The 19,017-nt window shown below is 44.7% G+C and overlaps 1 protein-coding gene across 1 annotated transcript in view; it reads left to right on the forward strand.

Annotated features, from left to right (window-relative positions):
- The window catches only part of CDHR3 (cadherin related family member 3), an 84,766-nt gene that overhangs the window by 13,188 nt on the left and 52,561 nt on the right, over nucleotides 1-19,017 (forward strand). The window contains exons 2-4 of the mRNA XM_054016193.1: nucleotides 8,727-8,845; nucleotides 11,637-11,839; nucleotides 15,227-15,395. Of these exons, the coding sequence (XP_053872168.1) occupies nucleotides 8,727-8,845; nucleotides 11,637-11,839; nucleotides 15,227-15,395 (491 nt within the window). The remainder of the gene's footprint in view (nucleotides 1-8,726; nucleotides 8,846-11,636; nucleotides 11,840-15,226; nucleotides 15,396-19,017) is intronic.

The following is a 19,017-nucleotide window of genomic DNA, read 5'->3' on the forward strand; positions in this document are numbered from 1 at the left end:
CTGAGTTACTACAGAGAATTATTTCCCAGGTGTCTGGCTGGTGGGTCTTGCCCACATGCTCATGGTCTAACTGATCACCATATTTGGGGTTGGGAAGGAATTTTTCCCTGCGTCAGATTGGCAGAGATCCTTGGGGTTGTTTTTTTTTTTTTTTTTTGCCTTCCTCTGCAGCATGGGGCATGGATCATTTGCAGGTTTAAAAAATTAGTGCAAATGGTGGATTCTCTGTAACTTGAAGTCTTTAAACTATGATTTGAGGACTCTGGTAACTCAGCCAGAGATTACAGAAGTGGGTGGATGAGGTTCTGTGGCCGGCAATGTGCAGGAGGTCAGACTAGATGATCGTGACGGTCCCTTCTCACCTTAAAGTCTATAAGTCTAATGATAACTGGCATATTATTTGTTTCCAGTAGGATACACAATCTGTTAGAATTCATAGGAAGAGGCACAGTCCCTGCCCAGAGACCTTACAATATAATGGCCAGTTTGTGGCCTGGATTGTGCAGCAGCATAACAAAGTGTAAGGTTCTCCCCTTATTCCCTTGCACTAGTTACCTAGTTTGATCACAAGTGGCAGCACAGGGAGGCCTCCATAAGGCTGCTACGTCCCCACTTACCCTCCTTGTGCAAGTAGGTAGGACATACCAGGCACTGGACGAAATCTTGGTTCCTTCCCCGCAACATGCCAGTTAGTATCAGCATGCTTAGGAAAATCGGCTGCACCAGGTACAGGGGGTAGGTCTACACTTACCTCCGGGTCCGGCGGTAAGCAATCGATCTTCTGGGATCGATCCCGGAAGTGCTCACCGTTGACGCCGGTACTCCAGCTTGGCGAGAGGAGTACGCGGCATCGATGGGGGAGCCTGCCTGCCGCGTCTGGACCTGCGGTAAGTTCGAACTAAGGTACTTCGAATTCAGCTACGTTATTAACGTAGCTGAATTTGCGTACCTTAGTTCGAAGTGGGGGGTTAGTGTGGACTAGGCCAGGGAGTGGCAGAGTCCTCAGAGTCACAGTCTGCCTCCAGTCTGCTCCAAAGGAAGGGAAAACTTGCTGCCCCTTGTTGGTGGCTTGTGGCAAAGCACAACCAAGGCCTAAAGTGATAAGATAAACAGACAGAGGGTAGGGGGAAACAGGGAACAAAGCACAAGGGAAGTGGTCAAGGTGGTGACTGGACATGGTAACATAATGCCTGATTAAAACATAAAGCCAACAAAACTGTGTTAAGATATGTAGGCCCAGCTACTGAACTGTGCCTCTCAGGAAACATAGCCCTAGGAGCGGCAGGGAAGAAATAGGCAAAGATGGCTTTACTGCCCCCACTGAACTTGCCAGGAACTGGTTCAGTCCTCAGCATAAGCTGTAGCAGTCCAAGAATAATTGAGCCCAAAACACTGTAGACATGCCTCTTCTTCCCACAACAAATCCATTCCGACCCCCACGCTGCCCAGGGACCCAACCGCATGCTGTCCAAGGAACCCCCTCACCCCCTGTTTGTGCTGGGGAAACTGGGCTGCTTTCCAGCCCCATTGTGCTGCCAAAGTGGTGTAAAGGGGCCAGAATGCAGCCCAAAGGAGTAGGCCTTCAAGTGGAATTGAATGCAGAAAGAATCGTGGCCTTGGCTTTTCTGTACACAAAGAGTGGTGTGAAGATGGCTGTGGGGCTAGAGAATAAATTCATGTCAAGGTGACATCACTGGCTGGGGGACAACAGGGAAAGAGACCAGGATGGATACGCAGGGAGGAGCAGAGCTACTCAGGGCCTTGAAGGCAAGGACAAGTTTGAATTTGGTGTGGTAGAGGAAAGGGAGCCAATGGAAGGAACAAAAAGCAGAATGACACCGTCAGATTGAAAGGCAAGGAAGATGACTTTAGCAAGTGTTCTCTGGGTTGGAATGGAGGACGAGTCTCAAGGAGGCTACAGAGGGGGAGCTTGCTGTAATCAAGGGAGGAGGGGCTGGGCAAGAGGTTTAGTTGTAGGAGTAGAAAGGTGGCACTAAGAGCATGCATGTCATTTTCAGCTGGTGCTTCAAGAGGCACAATCCCCCACAAGTCAATGAAGCTCTGTCATCTTCAACACAGGGCTGTGCCTATCAGGCACAATTGAGCCTTTAGGATGGTTGGGGAAAGGTTTGGATTGTGATTTATTTTAAGGGAACTTGTTTTCCCGGTCTTATGATAAAAATAATATTTTCCACTTCTATAACCTTTCCAACCAAGGACCCCAACATGCTAACAAACTTTAATGAATTAAGTCTCACAGCAGTCCTGTGAGGCAGTGATGTATCATTCTCCCTATTTAATAGGTGGAGAAACTTTGCATAAAGAAGTTTATGACTTGCCTATGGTTACACAGTCAGTCTGTGGCATAGGCAGGAATGGGGAACCCAGAACTCCCAACTGCTAATCCTCTACTGGGTCACACTCTGTTCTGCTAAGTACAATGCAAACTATTTCACAGATGACAAAGGAAAATATTCTTGCTGTGTTAAAATACCCTGTAAATTTATTTAATTTAATATTTTACATGCAAAATATAATTTCATAATAGAAGAGACTATTTATTTTGTTCCTTGTGGGATAGGAAGTTGTTTGACCATGCCATGCATCATCTTACGTACATAGAAACCTTAGAGTTTCTGTACCAGGAATTATACAGTGCTTTCTTCCTTGTGACATTTGTATCATTCGCTACTTCAAAGGGACATTTGTATATTTACAAATCTTATCAGCTCAGGAGGCTAAACAATTATAGCAATAAATAAACTAGTAATATGCAGCAAGTGCTGTAGCATGACGCACAGAGGATTGCCACATGGATTTAGAATCATAGAATATCAGGGTTGGAAGGGACCTCAGGAGGTCATCTAGTCCAACTGCCTGCTCAAAGCAGGACCAATCCCCAACTAAATCATCCCAGCCAGGGCTTTGTCAAGCCTGACCTTAAAAACTTCTAAGGGAGGAGATTCCACCACCTCCTTAGGTAACCCATTCCAGTGCTTCACCACCCTCCTCGTGAAAAAGTTTTTCCTAATATCCTACTGTGACAAAGTTCCTCCTCTATCTTGGTGGGTCCTGTGCTTATTAGCGATTTTTCTTGCCTCAGAGATTCACCATGTGGGTTGGGGAACAGCCCAGAGACCTTCCCCTCTGGGAGAACCCACAGTCCAGGTCATTTGGGAGGTTTGGGGGGAACATGGGCCCGCCCTCTACTCCGGGTTCCAGCCCAGGGCCCTGTGGACTGCAGCTGTCTATAGTGCCTCCTGTAACAGCTGCATGACAGCTACAACTCCCTGGGCTACTTCCCCATGGCCTCCTCCAAACACCTTCCTTATTCTCACCACAGGACCTTCCTCCTGGTGTCTGATAATGCTTGTGCTCCTCAGTCCTCCAGCAGCACACCCACACCCACACCCTCACCCTCACCCTCACTCTTACTCTCTCCCTCTCAGCTCCTTGCGCCTCTTGCTCCCAGCTCCTCACACTCCCACCACAAACTGAAGTGAGCTCCTTTTTAAAACCCAGGTGTCCTAATTAGCCTGCCTGCCTTAACTGGTTCTAGCAGGTTCCTGATTACTCTAGTGCAGCCCCTGCTCTGGTCACTCAAGGAACAGAAAACTACTCATCCAGTGACCAGTATATTTGCCCTCTACCAAACTCCTGTACCCCACTGGTCTGGGTCTGTCACACTACCTAAACCTCCCCCACTGAGACCATTACTCCTTGTTCTGTCACCTGGTACCACTGAGAACAGTCTAGACCCATCCTCTTTGGAACTCCTTTCAGGTAGTTGAAAGCAGCTATCAAATCCCCCCTCATTCTTGTCTTCTCTACAGACTAAATAATCTCAGTTCCCTCAGCCTCTCCTCATAAGTCATGTGCTCCAGCCCCCTAATCATTTTTGTTGCCCTCTGCTGGACTCTTTCCAATTTAACCCTGATTTAATGGCCACTGGATTTAGTGGAAAGACTTCAATTGACTTCAGTGTGTTTTGGACCAGGCCTTTTGTTGCCTTTAGATTTTAAGACAAATCAAACAGTCACATATCAAGTCACACTCATGACTGATATGGTTATCAGTGGGAATTCCATATAGATGCTGAACGCACAGTGTATGGTCAAATATTTTTATTGTGCACTCCAGGATCTGTATCTTTTAAAAAATCTTTATATACTTTTTGAAGATCAGGAGCCACAACTCACCAAGTCATTGTTGCCACATCTGTTCTAGTTAAGGTGGATTGATTTTGAAATTTATGTTTCATTAAAACAGTTAAAAAAAAATCTGAAACCAGCACAGAAACTCCTCCTGAAACATATTTCTCAGTGATGTGCCCCTGAGATGCATGGTGTTTTAGAAGGAGCATTTTTCCCGGTGTGAGCTTGGGGCTGGGAGCTAAGAGCTCCAGCTATGCTGCTGACTTGCTGTGTGGCCTTGGGTGAGTCACTTGACCTCTCTGAATGGCTGTGAGTCTACAGTACTGCCACCGATCCAGCACCAATGTAGTGGGTTTTGTGGAAATTGCTCTGGCTGGGCTTCTGAGTCAGGCTCAGCCTGTTTGCCTTACCCTGGGAGTCCATTGTATGCTCCTCGGGGCGGGATCAAGGTCTCCCGGCTAGGCGTTCCTGCTGCAGTTTCAGGAGTCATTCCTGAAGTCTGCTGCTTAGGGCAATCTGACTCCTCCCCCACCTCACAGGATTTCTTCCCTTTTAAAGGCCTCCTCCCTATCATGAATGATCGACAGGACCGGAGATATGGGGGGCTATCCCTATCTTCAGGGGCACTCTGGCACCTCCCTCATCTGTGTGGGGTCTATACACTCCATCACACAGCACCCCTGGGAACCCGTTTGGTTGGGCTGTTCCCTTCCACATAATAAAATCAATACAACCAGTCCATACTTTTAATTAAAATTGTGAGAGGGGATGCAGAGGGAGGACGAAGCAGGAGGAAAAGAAGGGATGCAGAATCATTTTGAAATCCTTTATGCAACTCTCTCTCTCTTTTTCATATGAAAGGAATGAAGCCAGCTGTATCTATATTTATTTGGATTCATATGAAACACCTAGTTAGATTTCATTGACATCAGACACACTATGTGAGACACAATCTTAATTTACATATTATTTAGAGCAGATACAAGGAGAAATTTTCAGCTAGATGAGAATCAAATGAAAATTTTGTGTGAGCTCTTGGTGCTGGCTGTCAGAGTACTGTTTTAATGTTTTAGGAAAAAAATTATCAAGGCAGCTAATAGAAAACTATTACAGTTTTTAAGAGGAGGGAGATGAAGATAAAAACTGATTAAGTAAATTACCAAAACTGTCATTGTAATAACATTAATAAATATTCCCTGATGGCTATGAATCAAGTTTGCAAAAGTCTCTCACTTATTTAGGAGCAGTGGCTACCTAAATTTCAACGGACAATTATCACAGCAAGTACAAAATGTCCTCTTCCCTAGGGTAGTCTTAGAAACAGAAAAGTGAACTGACTCAGAGAGTGTCACTGCAATGCCTGAAGAGCAGCAGGATGAAATTCAATAAAGACAAGTGCAAAGTACTTCCCTTAGGAAGGAAAAATTAAATGCACAACTACAAAAAGGGGAATATGTGTCTAGGTGGTAGGATTGCTGAAAAGGATGTGGGAGTTATAGTGGATCAAAAATGGCATATGAGTCAACTATGTAATGCAGCTTCAAAAAAGGCTAGTGTTCTGGGGTGTATTAACAGGAATGTTGTATGTAAGACCTGGGAGGTATTTGTCTTGCTTGACTCACCACTAGTGAGCTGTGTTCCCTGTAAGCTGCGCAGTTGGGTGGCCGCCCAGCAGAGATTCAAGTGCTGTGCAGTTGATTATCAGAGCCATGCACACCCAGCCAGCAGCGTGTGTTCAGGTGCCCCTCCTGACTGCTCCTGATGTTTTGCAGCCATGTTGCTCCTGTAGCTGCTCCAGGACCCTCCTGCTGGCTGTGCAGAGCAGGGGGTGGGGTGGGAGGAAGGATGGTGCTGATGTCAGGGTGTGCCCCTCTCTTGTACTCCATCTCCACAGAGCAGGGTAGAGGGGACAGGACTCAGGACTCGCAGCAGCTCTGAGGTGAGGTCTGAACAAGCCTTCAGGTGAGTGAGTGCCTTAAAGAGACAGCGCACGGTCTCTCAGAGACTTCCCCAGCAGCCAGCACACAATCTCCCTGTCCTTGGTATTCCTCTTGCTTCTAATGTATTTGTAGAATGTTTTCTTGTTACCCTTTATGTCTCTAGCTAGTTTAATCTCATTTTGTGCCTTGGCCTTTCTAATTTTGTCCCTATATACTTGGGTTATTTGTTTATATTAATTCTTTGTAATTTGACCTATTTTCCATTTTTTGTAGGACTCTTTTTTGAGTTTCAGATCATTGAAGATCTCCTGGTTAAGCCAGGGTGATTTCTTGCCATACTCCCTATCTTTCCTGTGAAGTGGGATAGTTTGCTTTTGTGCCCTTAATAATGTCTCTTTGCAAAACTGCCAACTCTTTTGAACTGCTTTTCCCCTTAGATTTGCTTCCCATGGGATCTTATATACCAACTCCCTGAGTTTTCTAAAGTCTGCTTTCTTGAAATGCATTATCTTTATTGTGCTGTTTTCCCTCTATCATTCCTTAGAATCATGAACTCTATTATTTCATGATCACTTTCACCCAAACTGCCTTCCACTTTCAAATTCTCAACCAGTTCCTCCCTATTTGTAAAATCAAATCTAGAACAGCCTCTCCCCTAGTAGCTTTCTCCACCTTCTGAAATAAATAATTGTCTCCAATACATTCCAAGGACTTATTGGATAATCTGAGCCCTGCTGTGTTATTTTCCCAACAGATGTCTGGGTAGTTGAGGTCCTCCATAACCACTAAGTCCCGTGCTTTGGATATTTTTAGTTTTTCATAAAAAGCCTCATCCACCACTTCTTCCTGATAGGTGGTCTGTAGTAGACCCCCTACCATGACATCACCCTTATTTTTGCCCCTTTTATCCTTACCTAGAGACTTTCAACAAGTCTGTCTCCTATTTCCACCTCAACCTCAGTCTAGTGTATATATTTTTGATATATAAGGCAACACCTCCTCCTTTCATCCCCTTCACTCATTTCCTCCTGTATATGTTCCTCCTGTTTGACCTCTTCTTTTGTCCATCCATCGCTCGCCTCTCTGCACACAGTCCCACACTGTGCCCAGTACTTGCACTCCTTTCCTTTCCCTGCTCACTAAACTATCTCCCTCTACACACTCATGTTCTCTGCTCAAACACACTTGTCCCAGGAGGCTTGTCAGTGACAAAATGACAACCCTGGAAACATATTGAAAGAGCAAACAAATACCAACCACCCAAGGGTTTGTTTTTCACAAAGCATTCAAATAATAGGCTTTTGCACTGAGGACAGGCTTATCTGAGCAGTAGCAGATTACCGCATGGGCCTACAGGGCCAGTGCCTAAGGGCCCTGGTCAATTTGGGGCCCTTGGAAAAAAATCTCCCCTTGCCATGGCCCCAGGGCTGGAGGAGCTCTCACTCCTCGCCATGGCCCCAGGGCAACGTCAGGGGCACAGAGCTTCTCTGGTCTTGGGGCTGCAGTGGTGTGCTGGTGGAAAGGAGCAAGCGGGGGTGGGACTGTGGGAGAAGGAGCAGAATGGGACGGGGCTTTGGGAGGAATGGGGGTGAGGCTGCAGGGGAAGGGGCAGAATGGGGTGTGGCTTTGGGTGGGGCCGCAGGCAGAAGGGGTGGGACAGGGGCAGGACAGCAAGTGGAAGGGTGGGAGGGGACCATGGTTCTGGTGCCAGGGCCTCCCCAGTTGCTCTGGCCCAGGGCCCCAGGAGACATTAATCCACTGCTGTGCCTGAGGGAAGGCCCTAAAATTTTAAGCAGATATAAATACCAAATTCCATTCCAATCCAGGTCTCCCAAATCCCAATACTGTGCCCTGACCACAAGACTAGATTGTCTCACTGAAAGATGTGTAACCAGGTTACTCTTATCTTTTCTTTGTCACAGAATATGAAAGGTTTGATGTGTGAGGAGAAGTCTGATTTATGTAACTGTGCACATGAGCACTGATCTATTGTTGGCAACAGGATCTGTGTGGGCATTCAGACAAAGGAAGAACCAAACAGGCTCAAGTATATATTTATAAAAGAGAGAAAATAAAGGACAAAAGTTATGACACAGAGCTCGGGGGGAGGCGGACAGGGGGACCTGCTCATGCCATTGCAGAACAGAGGCAAGGAAAAAGCCCTGTGCTCTCATAAGCAATACTGATACAAGTGAGTGCACACTAGAGGGTTTTGTGAGAATGGATATACCAGTATAACTAGAGTGGCAAAACCCTTCTAGTGTAGACAAGTCCTAAATGACTTTGACACCCCAGAACACGTGTGAAACACACTGTCAGCATTGGGAAACATGCAATGCTGCACCAAGTATTGTCCCTGGTCTCTAGAGAGAGAGCACCTCATTCCTCAGAATTATCAAGCCAGCATTGTATTAGCTATTCCCCGCCCCCCACCCCCCACACACACCTTCTTTGTCATTCTAAAAGGATTGCAGTTTAAGGGATATTGTATGGTATGTCAGCAAGGAGCAGTCCACTGAAGAGCAAACAAGCTGATGGTGTTTAGAAACTCCCTTAGATACAGCAGAACCTTTGTTTGATTTCTTACTGGACAGCATGACAAGGAAGAAAAATTTAGGTGGAGCTGAAGCAGACAGAGGCAAATAAGACCCAGATCTTCCTTCAGTTCACATCCTAGGACTATGGATGGCAGGATTCTAGGGAAAAGGCAGAATATTTTTCTTCTTTTGGTTTTATTAGGAAGAATATCTGGTAAGAACACAATTTTATTCAACTGCTAAATTTAATCCATTCTTGCCTGTTATAGTTTCTCTTAAGGGACCTAAATTATATTTTTGAGATCAGAACTTTTTGACAAAAGAATTCAAGGAACAGCTGTTTTGTTACTGAACTGCAGTGAGCCATGGAGATGCATCAGTATAATTGTCAGGAGATTGCAGCCCATTGTGATGATGTATATAACATTACAATAATATTATGCTGGATGCCGCCACGCTCCAGAATAACGTCCACTGTTCAAAGTGAGAGTATTCGGGGGGAGGGGGGGGAGGGCGGGGAAAGCAGGTGAATTTTCAAAGACGCAAAGTCAGTTCACTTTAGGCAGCTCCAGGCTTTGTTCATATTTCATTTGTGGGTTAATTGAATTTTAAAAAAAAATAAAACAAAAAAAATTGGAGGAGTTTTTAAAATTACATGAACTTGAGCTATGCTTGTAGCAAGTTTTAAGAAGACCTTGCCATAAAGACATGTATAGAGCCCAGTTCTCCACCACCTTAAACCTCGTGTAAATGGTTTTATACCCTCTTCTGATCTGGTAGCTTTTTAAACACTCATTTTACACTAAAAATCAGACTGGTAGTGTTTTATAGCCACTTTGCACAGATGTAAATGACTGTATCAGGTGCAAAGCGATAAGAATCAGGCCAGTAGAATTTAGACTTTTTTTCTAGGTTGATGTTAGTGGTAACTTTAACAGTTGGTGAATTAAAAAGCAACCAATCAAATAACCTCCCCACAAAACCCAGACCATGGCATGTTAGCTTGGCCATATCAGTATTTGGGTTCAGCATGAAAGCATTACAGATACACAAAGAATAGACCTTCTAACAAGCAGCAAAGAAGAATGGATTGCTGACTGCAGAAGTTTCTTAAACTGTTGTCCGTGGACCATTAAGCACTTGCTGGTGCTTGCAGAGAGCTGGCTGGTCACACATTGCTGGCTCTCCTCCTTTTTTCTAGTCACTAAATTGTTTTAAAAACAGTGTTACCAACTCTCACAAGTCTCATGATATTTTCCCCCTGTAAGTCCCAACTGCTTTACTCTGTAGATTGCATGAGGATCTCAGCTTTCAAGAGAGTAAAATTTGAGTGTACCGTAAAGGCTCAGAAATCAGAAGGCAAAGCAAGAGATCTCAAGATATATATATATATATAAAAGAAATTCATAATTTTTAAGTTAGTCTTGTGATTTTTTTGTGGGCCCAAACTCAATGTTTGAGGTTGGCAATGCTAATAATATATTAAATTCTTTCCTAATACTACTATTCTCGATGAGCAATTGCTGTAATTGTCAGAGGGATGTTTTGTGCTCCTAAATGGGAAAGCAGGTGGTTCATTGGTTTCTGAATGAGGAGGGAATAGGATCATGAATAAGAAGAGAGTAACCTGTCACACTCTGTTGCAATGTGGTCTGAAAAATCTAATTAACCCTGATTTAAAAGAATTATGCCTGAATAAACATTTCTTATTCAGCTCATGAAAACTGTAAGAGGTTAATATAAATGTAGGAACCCATCTCTCATCTGTCACTCTAGAAAACATTATAAATACATTTATCTTCACTGACTTTAAAAATACTTTTCCTTAATAAGTTGTGGCGTGCTTAAAGGAAGTGTACTGTCTCAGATACAGTCAGTGTCAGATTCTGTATTAGAACATATGTTACAAAAGCACCCCAGCTGTAAGCACACATCCCTAGAGATCCCAGAGCCTGGCTCCATTAACAAGGGACTCACCTGAGGCTCTTGCAAATCACTGTTCTCTGCTAGTTCCAAGCATTCCAGACATTTTGCACTGGCCGTTGTGACAGCCTCTATCTTGGCCAACATCAAGGCACGAACAAGGGACCTCCAGAGCTAAAAGCAGGAGCCTCACAGCTTGATCCATATTCTCAAGCCAAGAGCTGCAATTGAGTCACATTCTCTGAGGATTGGGTAGAGAGTGGGACTTGAAACACACTCACTCAGGGGCTGCAGAGCACTATTTAAAGTGGGGGGAGTCATAAATTTCCTCTTCCTCCCCCCACCTGAGCCTCCTCTTAGATGCTTCAACTGCCACCAGCAGGCTGACCCCCCTGGCCCAGAAGCCCCTGTGTCCCGTTCCCTCTCCCCGAAAAAATCTGAGTGAATGACATCACAGACACTTTTTTTTTTAAAATGTTGGCCCAGGTCCTGGCCCTGAATGGATTGCAATGCATTAGCAGTATCTTGCAAGGGGCTAACTACACTGGGGGGTTGAGATTACATTGAACTTTTCTGGAGCTGCTCAGCACCTTGAAGACCTGCCTTCTTTTCTGTTAATTTATGACAAGACATGTTGGAAAGGGAAGGGAAGTGTCATCTCTTGAGAACAGAATTCACAAAAGAATTCTAAACACCTTTTAGTCACACACACTTGCTTGTCTGACTTTATTTTTAATGTGATTCAGTGCAGAGAGGCAGCAGCAGAGGGTGGTGACTGATAGGAAACATATATTTCTAGCTATCATATGAATACAAGCAATGTAGTAACAATACTGCATTAACATCAGTAACTTGCAATGGCAGGACCACAGCATTTAAACAGAAAATATATGGTTTGAATCTCCTTTCACTTGCATGGGTTCGACAGCTGTGTAACATCACAATTCATATCAGCATGAGAGGAATATCAGGTCATTTGTGTTCACAGCACATGGCAGAAGGTGTGTGCTCTGTGTCCCAGCTAACATTCACAGAGACGGCTTCACAGAAGTGTAATTTTACTTTCCTTTTCAAATTTGCAGGGGGGAAAACGCTGTCACTTAATGGCTTGCCTGCTACAGGCAATGTGACAGAAAATTCTTCAGCTCGTGTTTTGGTTTATACGTTTAGTGTTATTTTATCACCATCACCTTCTGAAGTGGCTTCAGGATATCCTTTAATAATAAACTCAAATCCACTTACAAAAGCTTTTCGGATTGATCCTGGAGCTACGCATACTTACAAGGTAAGTTTTCAATTCAGATTGGGCAATGTGTTTAGTCTGTAGACTGATGCTTACTCTTTGGATTACTGAGAGCTGATATTGGTACAGTATTTATTCATGCTTCATTTAACTGTAAGAGTTGCAAAAGCAGATCAAGGTATCTATTACAGGAAATTCAACTCTTATAGCACATGAATAGCTGATAGTGATTCCAGCCTTTCGATTGGTGCAGGGGAAAAAACAAACACCACATTTGTTCCATGTATCACAGAAGTCATTGTTTTTAAAAAAAGCTAAGGTGAATAAAAGCACCTGGGGCCTGATTCTGATCTTACCTACCCCCATGTGGATTAGGGTGATGTAAATTCAGAATCAGGCCCCATTGAATCCAACTTGTTGCACTATAACAGAATCTTACTAACTCACCTTAATGGGAAGATCGTCAACCTCACTTAACAGCTGAATCCAGTTTCATCAGCTCCTTGAAGGCTCCCTCAGTACCGAGGAATCCTTGAGCAGCACAGAGCTGCCATAGGGATGGTTCGCCACCCTCCTGGCTGCTGATGCAGATGGTATGTTTGGGGAAGGGAGGTATAGCTGGGGCCCCAGATATCCTCAGTTACTGGCAGGGCCCTGGGAGGCAGGGCCGGCTCCAGCTTTTTTGCCGCCCTAAGTGGCGAAGGAAAAAAAAAAAGAAAAAGAAAAACCCAGTTGAGCGGCCGCCGAATTGCTGCCGAAGACTGAAGCTGGGCGATGGAGCTGCCACTGAAGAGGAAGCGGAAGGAAGGAAGGACCTGCCGCTGAATTGCCACCGCAGACCCGGACATGCTGCCCCAACAACCGACGGACTGCCGCCTCTTTCTATTGGCCGTCCCAGGCACCTGCTTCCTTCGCTGGTGCCTGGAGCCGGCCCTGCTTGGGGGCTCTGCACAGCAGCACAGCTGGAACAAGCTAGAGCAGTTCTCAGGGTTCCCTAACTTACTGGAGGGCAGTACAGATCAGCTGCAGGATCTGAGGGACAACAAGTTAGCTTAAAGCAGAAAGGTGAAACAACGCCAGATTGAGGCTTGGTTTACCCCTAAAAAATAGATTGACCTAGCTTTATCGCTCAGGGCTGTGAAAATTTTCACACCCTCTGTGATGTAGTTAGGTCGACCTAATCCTCATGTCAAGTATCAGAGGGGTAGCCATGTTAGTCTGAATCTGTAAAAAGCAACAGAGGGTCCTGTGGCACCTTTGAGACTAACAGAAGTATTGGGAGCATCAGCTTTCGTGGGTAAGAACCTCACTTCTTCAGATGCAAGTAATGGAAATTTCCAGAGGCAGGTATACTGATTTATTCCTGCCTCTGGAAATTTCCATTACTTGCATCTGAAAAAGTGAGGTTCTTACTCATGAAAGCTGATGCTCCCAATACTTCTGTTAGTTTCAAAGGTGCCACAGGACCCTCTAATCCTCATGGTAGATGCAGCTAGATCAATGAAGAATTCTTCCATCAACCTAGCTACTGCCTCTCCAAGAGGTGGATTACCTACATCGATGGAAAATAGGGTGACCAGACATCCTGATATTAGGAGCTTTATCTTATATAGGCAACCCCCCCACCACTGAAAAAAAGTGTCTCGATTTTTCACACTTGCTATCTGGTCACCCTAAAGAGAAAACCCCCTTCTGTAGATGTATGAAGCATCTACACTGCAGAACCATACCTGTGCTGCTGTAGTGTAGTTGTGCCCTAAAATCTGTCCCAATGACTCCATTGTGAATTACTAAATTCTGCAAACTAGCAGGCAAGTGAACAAACATGATTTAAAAATCAAGGATGATGCGGCACAAATGTAATTAGCTTATTTACTTGACAAGCATAGTTAGTGTTAATTATTTATGCTATTGTGTAGTATTCTAATGAACGTTTAGTACCTTATTTTGTAAAAGTAATGAACTCCTAGTATTGAGATGCCCCAGAACTACACTCTACTATTAGAGTCTTTGCTGAGATATGGGGAAAGGCTGTTTTCATGCATGAATTATGGGGGCTGACAATTAGAACCTTGCTTTGTGAAGCACATTTCTTCCCATTGCAACAATCCTAAAACCATGAGATTCTTTTGGGAATTTCTGAGGAGGCCACAGTCATTGATAAATGAACCCCTTTTATGTGTACCATTCCTGCTTGATTTCCTTTCCACGCTACAGGCTACACTTTTAAAGTCAAAGTAGTCTGCATTATTACCCACCTAGGCTTAGGTCAAAGTGCAATTGCACTATTGAGCTTTTAGTGTGCGTCAGCAGGTCCCCCAGGACATTGAATGCGTGGCATGCTAGTGTAGATTTATACCCCAGCTTGCCCATGTATTATTTGCACAGACAAGCCCTTAGTTTTAAGGGAATATTCCCATTCAGCAGAGGGTATTTGGAATAACTGAAAACTATATCGGTTGGCTGAAACTCCCTTGATGGTGGTGTGATGATACTTGTTCTCTGTTTTCACTGCCCTCTGCTGCAGTGGTGTGAGACTGGGAGGAAAGCATAGGGAGATTCTTACCTACCCTCCATCACAGAACAAAAGCCGCAGAGCAGGTTCCCCACACATTATGCAGGAACATGCTAGCCCATGCACCAAGTCTCCTGCTTTGAGCAGTGGATAGCTAAGAGTATATCTGGTCTCCCCCTCTCCCGGCCCACAGCTGGCAAGAGCACAAGAGCACAAGAGCTATCAGCAGCAATCGGTAGTTGGAGGTAGAATTGTTCCTGCTCAGAGGTGCACAGTGTAGTCCAGGCTCACCTCCATATGACATGCTGTATTTCTCCATCGTGCTATGTAAGGACAAATCGAGCATCTCCTTCCTCTTCACTGGAGAGGCATCTAAAAACAGCAGCAGCAAAGCTGAATATGTAGCTTAACACACTGTTCATGAAATCCGTAAAAATGTTTAATTGTTGTGAATTGAAGGTATATTTCTATTAAGCAGGACCCAATCTGCTTAAAAACATCTAGATTCTCATTTAGACTGTGTGACAGGGTGGCACCCACCTCCCACGAGTGCTCCCTGGTCGAGGGTGGGCATGCCTGCCATTTTTCCTCCGCTCACGGCGACCCCTGTTAGCCACTGCGCTTGTCAAGTGGGGCTTTGGTGACTCAGCCCTCCAGCTAACCACACTCCATGTGCAAAACAAGCAAAGCCCTTCCGGGGGATACAGTCCAAAATGTCCTGCAGCCCTCCCTGGGCTCAGTCTTTAATAGTCCAACAGGGGCCTATAGCACTACCCCCTCAGTTGGTACGTTTTCCTGTAGCCCTCAGTCTTTAACCAGTCCAACATGGCACCTTTTTATATGTATTGATTCCTATATACAATAATTACAGATTTGATTGCATAGTGTACTACTAATAATTTGTTACATTTCAGGTTGTTACCACTGGAGATCCTGTTCTAGATTATGAAACTATGCCAAACAGCTTTGATTTGCAGATTTATGTTAATGATGCAGCTGGGGCAAGTGACCTTCAAATACTTACTGTCCAAATAACAGATGTTAATGAACCTCCTGTGTTTCGTGGCAATTTGGCAGACCAAAGTAAGAGAACTGCTTGGAAGTAACAAAGGAGACTAATGCTTGAAATTACAACATTGGGAGACTAAACCTTAATCACTAAATGTTATAGACAGAATGCCTAGCAATGCTTATAGTTAAGATTGGCCAAATATTTCCATTCTGGAGGGTCACTGTTGTTGTCACCTATGTTTTATATTTTCAGATGAAATTCAGTGATTAATCTCATTCAGGGAGTGACTTATCCCCTCCCAGCGAGACTTTCACTAAAAACGGGTCAGGCATTTTCAAATACCAAAAGAGTGAAAAGAAAGCAGTGCTACTGCTAACAATAAATATTTATGAGCTTTTTTTGATTAGCTGAAGTGCCTTAGTGGCAGCTGTTAGAGACTTCCCATTTGACAGTTAGATGGTGGGATCCATAAAAGTACATAAACATCTGCATCCATTTTTAGGTTTCAGAGTAGCAGCCGTGTTAGTCTGTATCCGCAAAAAGAAGAACAGGAGTACTTGTGGCACCTTAGAGACTAACAAATTTATTAGAGCATAAGCTTTCGTGGACTACAGCCCACTTCTTCGGATGCATCACTGCAATCCACAAAACTCCCCTTGGCTGCGCCTAACTCTCTAGGCACCTAAAGTCTCTTGACACCTAAGTTTCTGCATCTGAACATGCACATTGCAGCATCCCTCTACGCATCTGGGTGTCAATCTCCCACCTAAGCCCCATAGTGATTAACAAATCAGGGGAAAGACAAACTGTTTGGCCACCTAAATCATTTGTGGGGCCTGATTAGAGGTTGCCTAATACCACACAAAACAGCTGGAGTGGGGGCAGGAAAAGAGGCCCTCCCTTATAACCTTCACCATAGTGGTTAGGGTTCTGAGCTGGGATGGGGGCAATGCCCAGTTCAAGTCCTTTCTCTGCGTGGTGAGGAGAAGCATAGGCACCAACTCCATAGGTGCTCCGGGGCTGGAGCACGCACGGAACAAAAATAGTGGGTGCTCAGCACCCACCCGCCGATCAGCTGTTTGGCAGTGGGCAGAAGGCACTTGGGGGAGAGGACGGAATGGGGGCAGGCAGCGCGAGGATGGGGTTTTGGGGGAAGTGGCGGGGCCTCTGGGCAGAGCGGGGGTGGAGCATCCACCCAGAAAAATGAAAAATTGATGCCTGTGAGCAGAAGGGATTTGAACAGAGATCTGCCGCTTCCCAGGTGAGTGCCCTAGGCTATGCAAAAAGAACAGGAGTACTTGTGGCACCTTAGAGACTAACATGCCACAAGTACTCCTGTTCTTTTTGAGGATACAGACTAACACGGCTGCTACCCTGAAACTAGGCTATGCAGTCTCCCTCAATCTCTCTTGTTCCATTTTAAATAATTGAACAATTAAATATTAATTGAGCCAGAAAAAGAGTTTGAATGACTCTATAGCCTGCTGGCTAGGGCACTCCCCAGAGAGGTGGCAGATCCCTGTTAAAATCCCTTCTCCTCATTAGGAACTTGAACTAGGGGTCTCCCACATCCTGGGCAAATACCCTAACCCTTGGGTTAAATATTAAGGGAGCGCCTTCTCCTGCTCATGCCTGGCTGTTGTATGTGGATTTAGGCAGTCTCTAATTATTCCCTGCATGTGACTTAGGCGGCCGAACACCCACCTTCTCCCAGTTTGTGAATCACAAGCGAAGATAGGCACCTCCTAGCAGCCTGGATTTAGGTATGGAAATCTGACCTGGGGGTGTGTAGCTAAGGACACAACCCTCCCATCAGCATCTCCCATTGGCTAGCTTAGGCAGATCCTACCTAGCCCGTTGGCTTTTGTGGATCACATTCTAAGGCTAGGTCTACACTACCCGCCTGAATCGGCGGGTAGAAATCGACCTCTCGGGGATCGATTTATCGCGTCCCGTTGGGACGCGACAATTGATCCCCGAATCGGCGCTCTTACTCCACCAGCGGAGGTGGTAGTAAGCGCCGCCGACAGAAAGCCGCAGAAGTCGATTTTGCCGCCGTCCTCACAACGGGGTAAGTCGGCTGCGATACGTCGAATTCAGCTACGCTATTCACGTAGCTGAATTTGCGTATCTTAAATTGACTCCCCCCTGTAGTGTAGATGTACCCTAAGGCACCTATCTCTCTCCTCATATAGGAGCCTAGTGGCTAACCCAGGCCTTTCAGATTGAAGTGTTGTTCCTGTGTTTTCTAGGCACTTAAAAGTTAGGCATTGTGATGCTGAGTGTCTCTACAGCCTTTTATGGAACCAGGCATAGTCACTTGGTTATGGACGTACTGTTTAATGCCTTGTTGAAAACTGAATTGGATTTGGAGACGCAACAAAGGTTTAAATAAATATACTTTGTGCATGTGCAAGAGTTTCTGAAAGACAATAAAGCTAGTGCTCAGTCAGTGTTACACAGCAGTACAGTGAATTTGCATGTGTGTGAGAGAAATTTAGGTGGGAAATCAATTTTAAATGTAAGGTCATGGGGATTATGATCTGTGATAGTGCATAAGGAAAGAGGCAGTGTTCCAAAAAATACTACCTCCATGTGATCGGTGATATTGGCCCATCTGTGTAAGGGGTGCAATGTGTGGGAACTTGGAGCACCTCTGCTTCATTCGCTGCAGCAATTGGTCAGGGTGTTGAGAATGAGGCTGGAGTTCACAGAATCCCTTCCTCATTCAGAGTGGGGTTTGGAAGGAGAGCAGTGTATGTTCAGTACATGGCCCCACATCTCAAAGAGGATAAAAGTAAATATCAAACAGCTGGCTGGCTCATTGAGCACCCATTTAGCTCACTCAGTAATGAGGGGACCTGCAGAACTCATACCATGACATCATGTAACTGAAGGCTGTATAACATATACACATACAAAGGGGCAGAATTAAGGTTACAAGAGAAATCATAATTTTGTCACTTCCTGACTTTTGAGAGTTTCAGTTTGAAACTTCAGTGTTCTAACACTGTGGGTGTTTTTGTATAGAACAGCAATGAATTAAAATTATTAAACATTCAAAGATATTTTTTTCCTATCCGAAAGTACAGATGGGCCAGGGCCACAAAATATGGATCCAGCTCTGGCTTAGGAACACCTCAATAGCTAGGAGGATGGCAATGTTATTTCAGGGTTTTGGCTCACTGGCAGAGGCCAGGGATCAAGTTTGGATCTAAGTTTAAATACTGATCCCTGCCAAGGTTAAGATTAAAAGCCAGTGCAGGTTTTGGTTCAGGCCCATTTCTAGTTGAAAAACAGCCAATTTAACAAATAACATTTAAGCATCCCTGGCGTTCTTGCTTCTATACTATACTTTGTACGAGAGACAAAATAAACTCCTTGGAGAAGGGCCTGGGTCTTCTGAGCATGGACAGTGCCTAGTACATTGTGGGTGCGACTATACAAAATAATAATTAGATTTGACATAATGATACTTCAGGGGATGGGCACAGCATGAAACACGCTGTACTTAGGAGCTTGTTAAAAATAAATGTATCAGTTTAACACTCAGCTAGCGCTGCAGTAAATCAGTGAACACAGACATATGAATTGTCTAACTGGGTGGGGTTAGTTAACAATACCAGCTGCAGTTAACACTGATGGCACATTCACTGGTTGTTAAAATGTGTCTGTTTCTCATTAAACTTTATA

This window comes from Malaclemys terrapin, chromosome 1 (genome assembly GCF_027887155.1).
Source record: "Malaclemys terrapin pileata isolate rMalTer1 chromosome 1, rMalTer1.hap1, whole genome shotgun sequence".
Lineage (NCBI taxonomy): Eukaryota > Metazoa > Chordata > Testudines > Emydidae > Malaclemys > Malaclemys terrapin.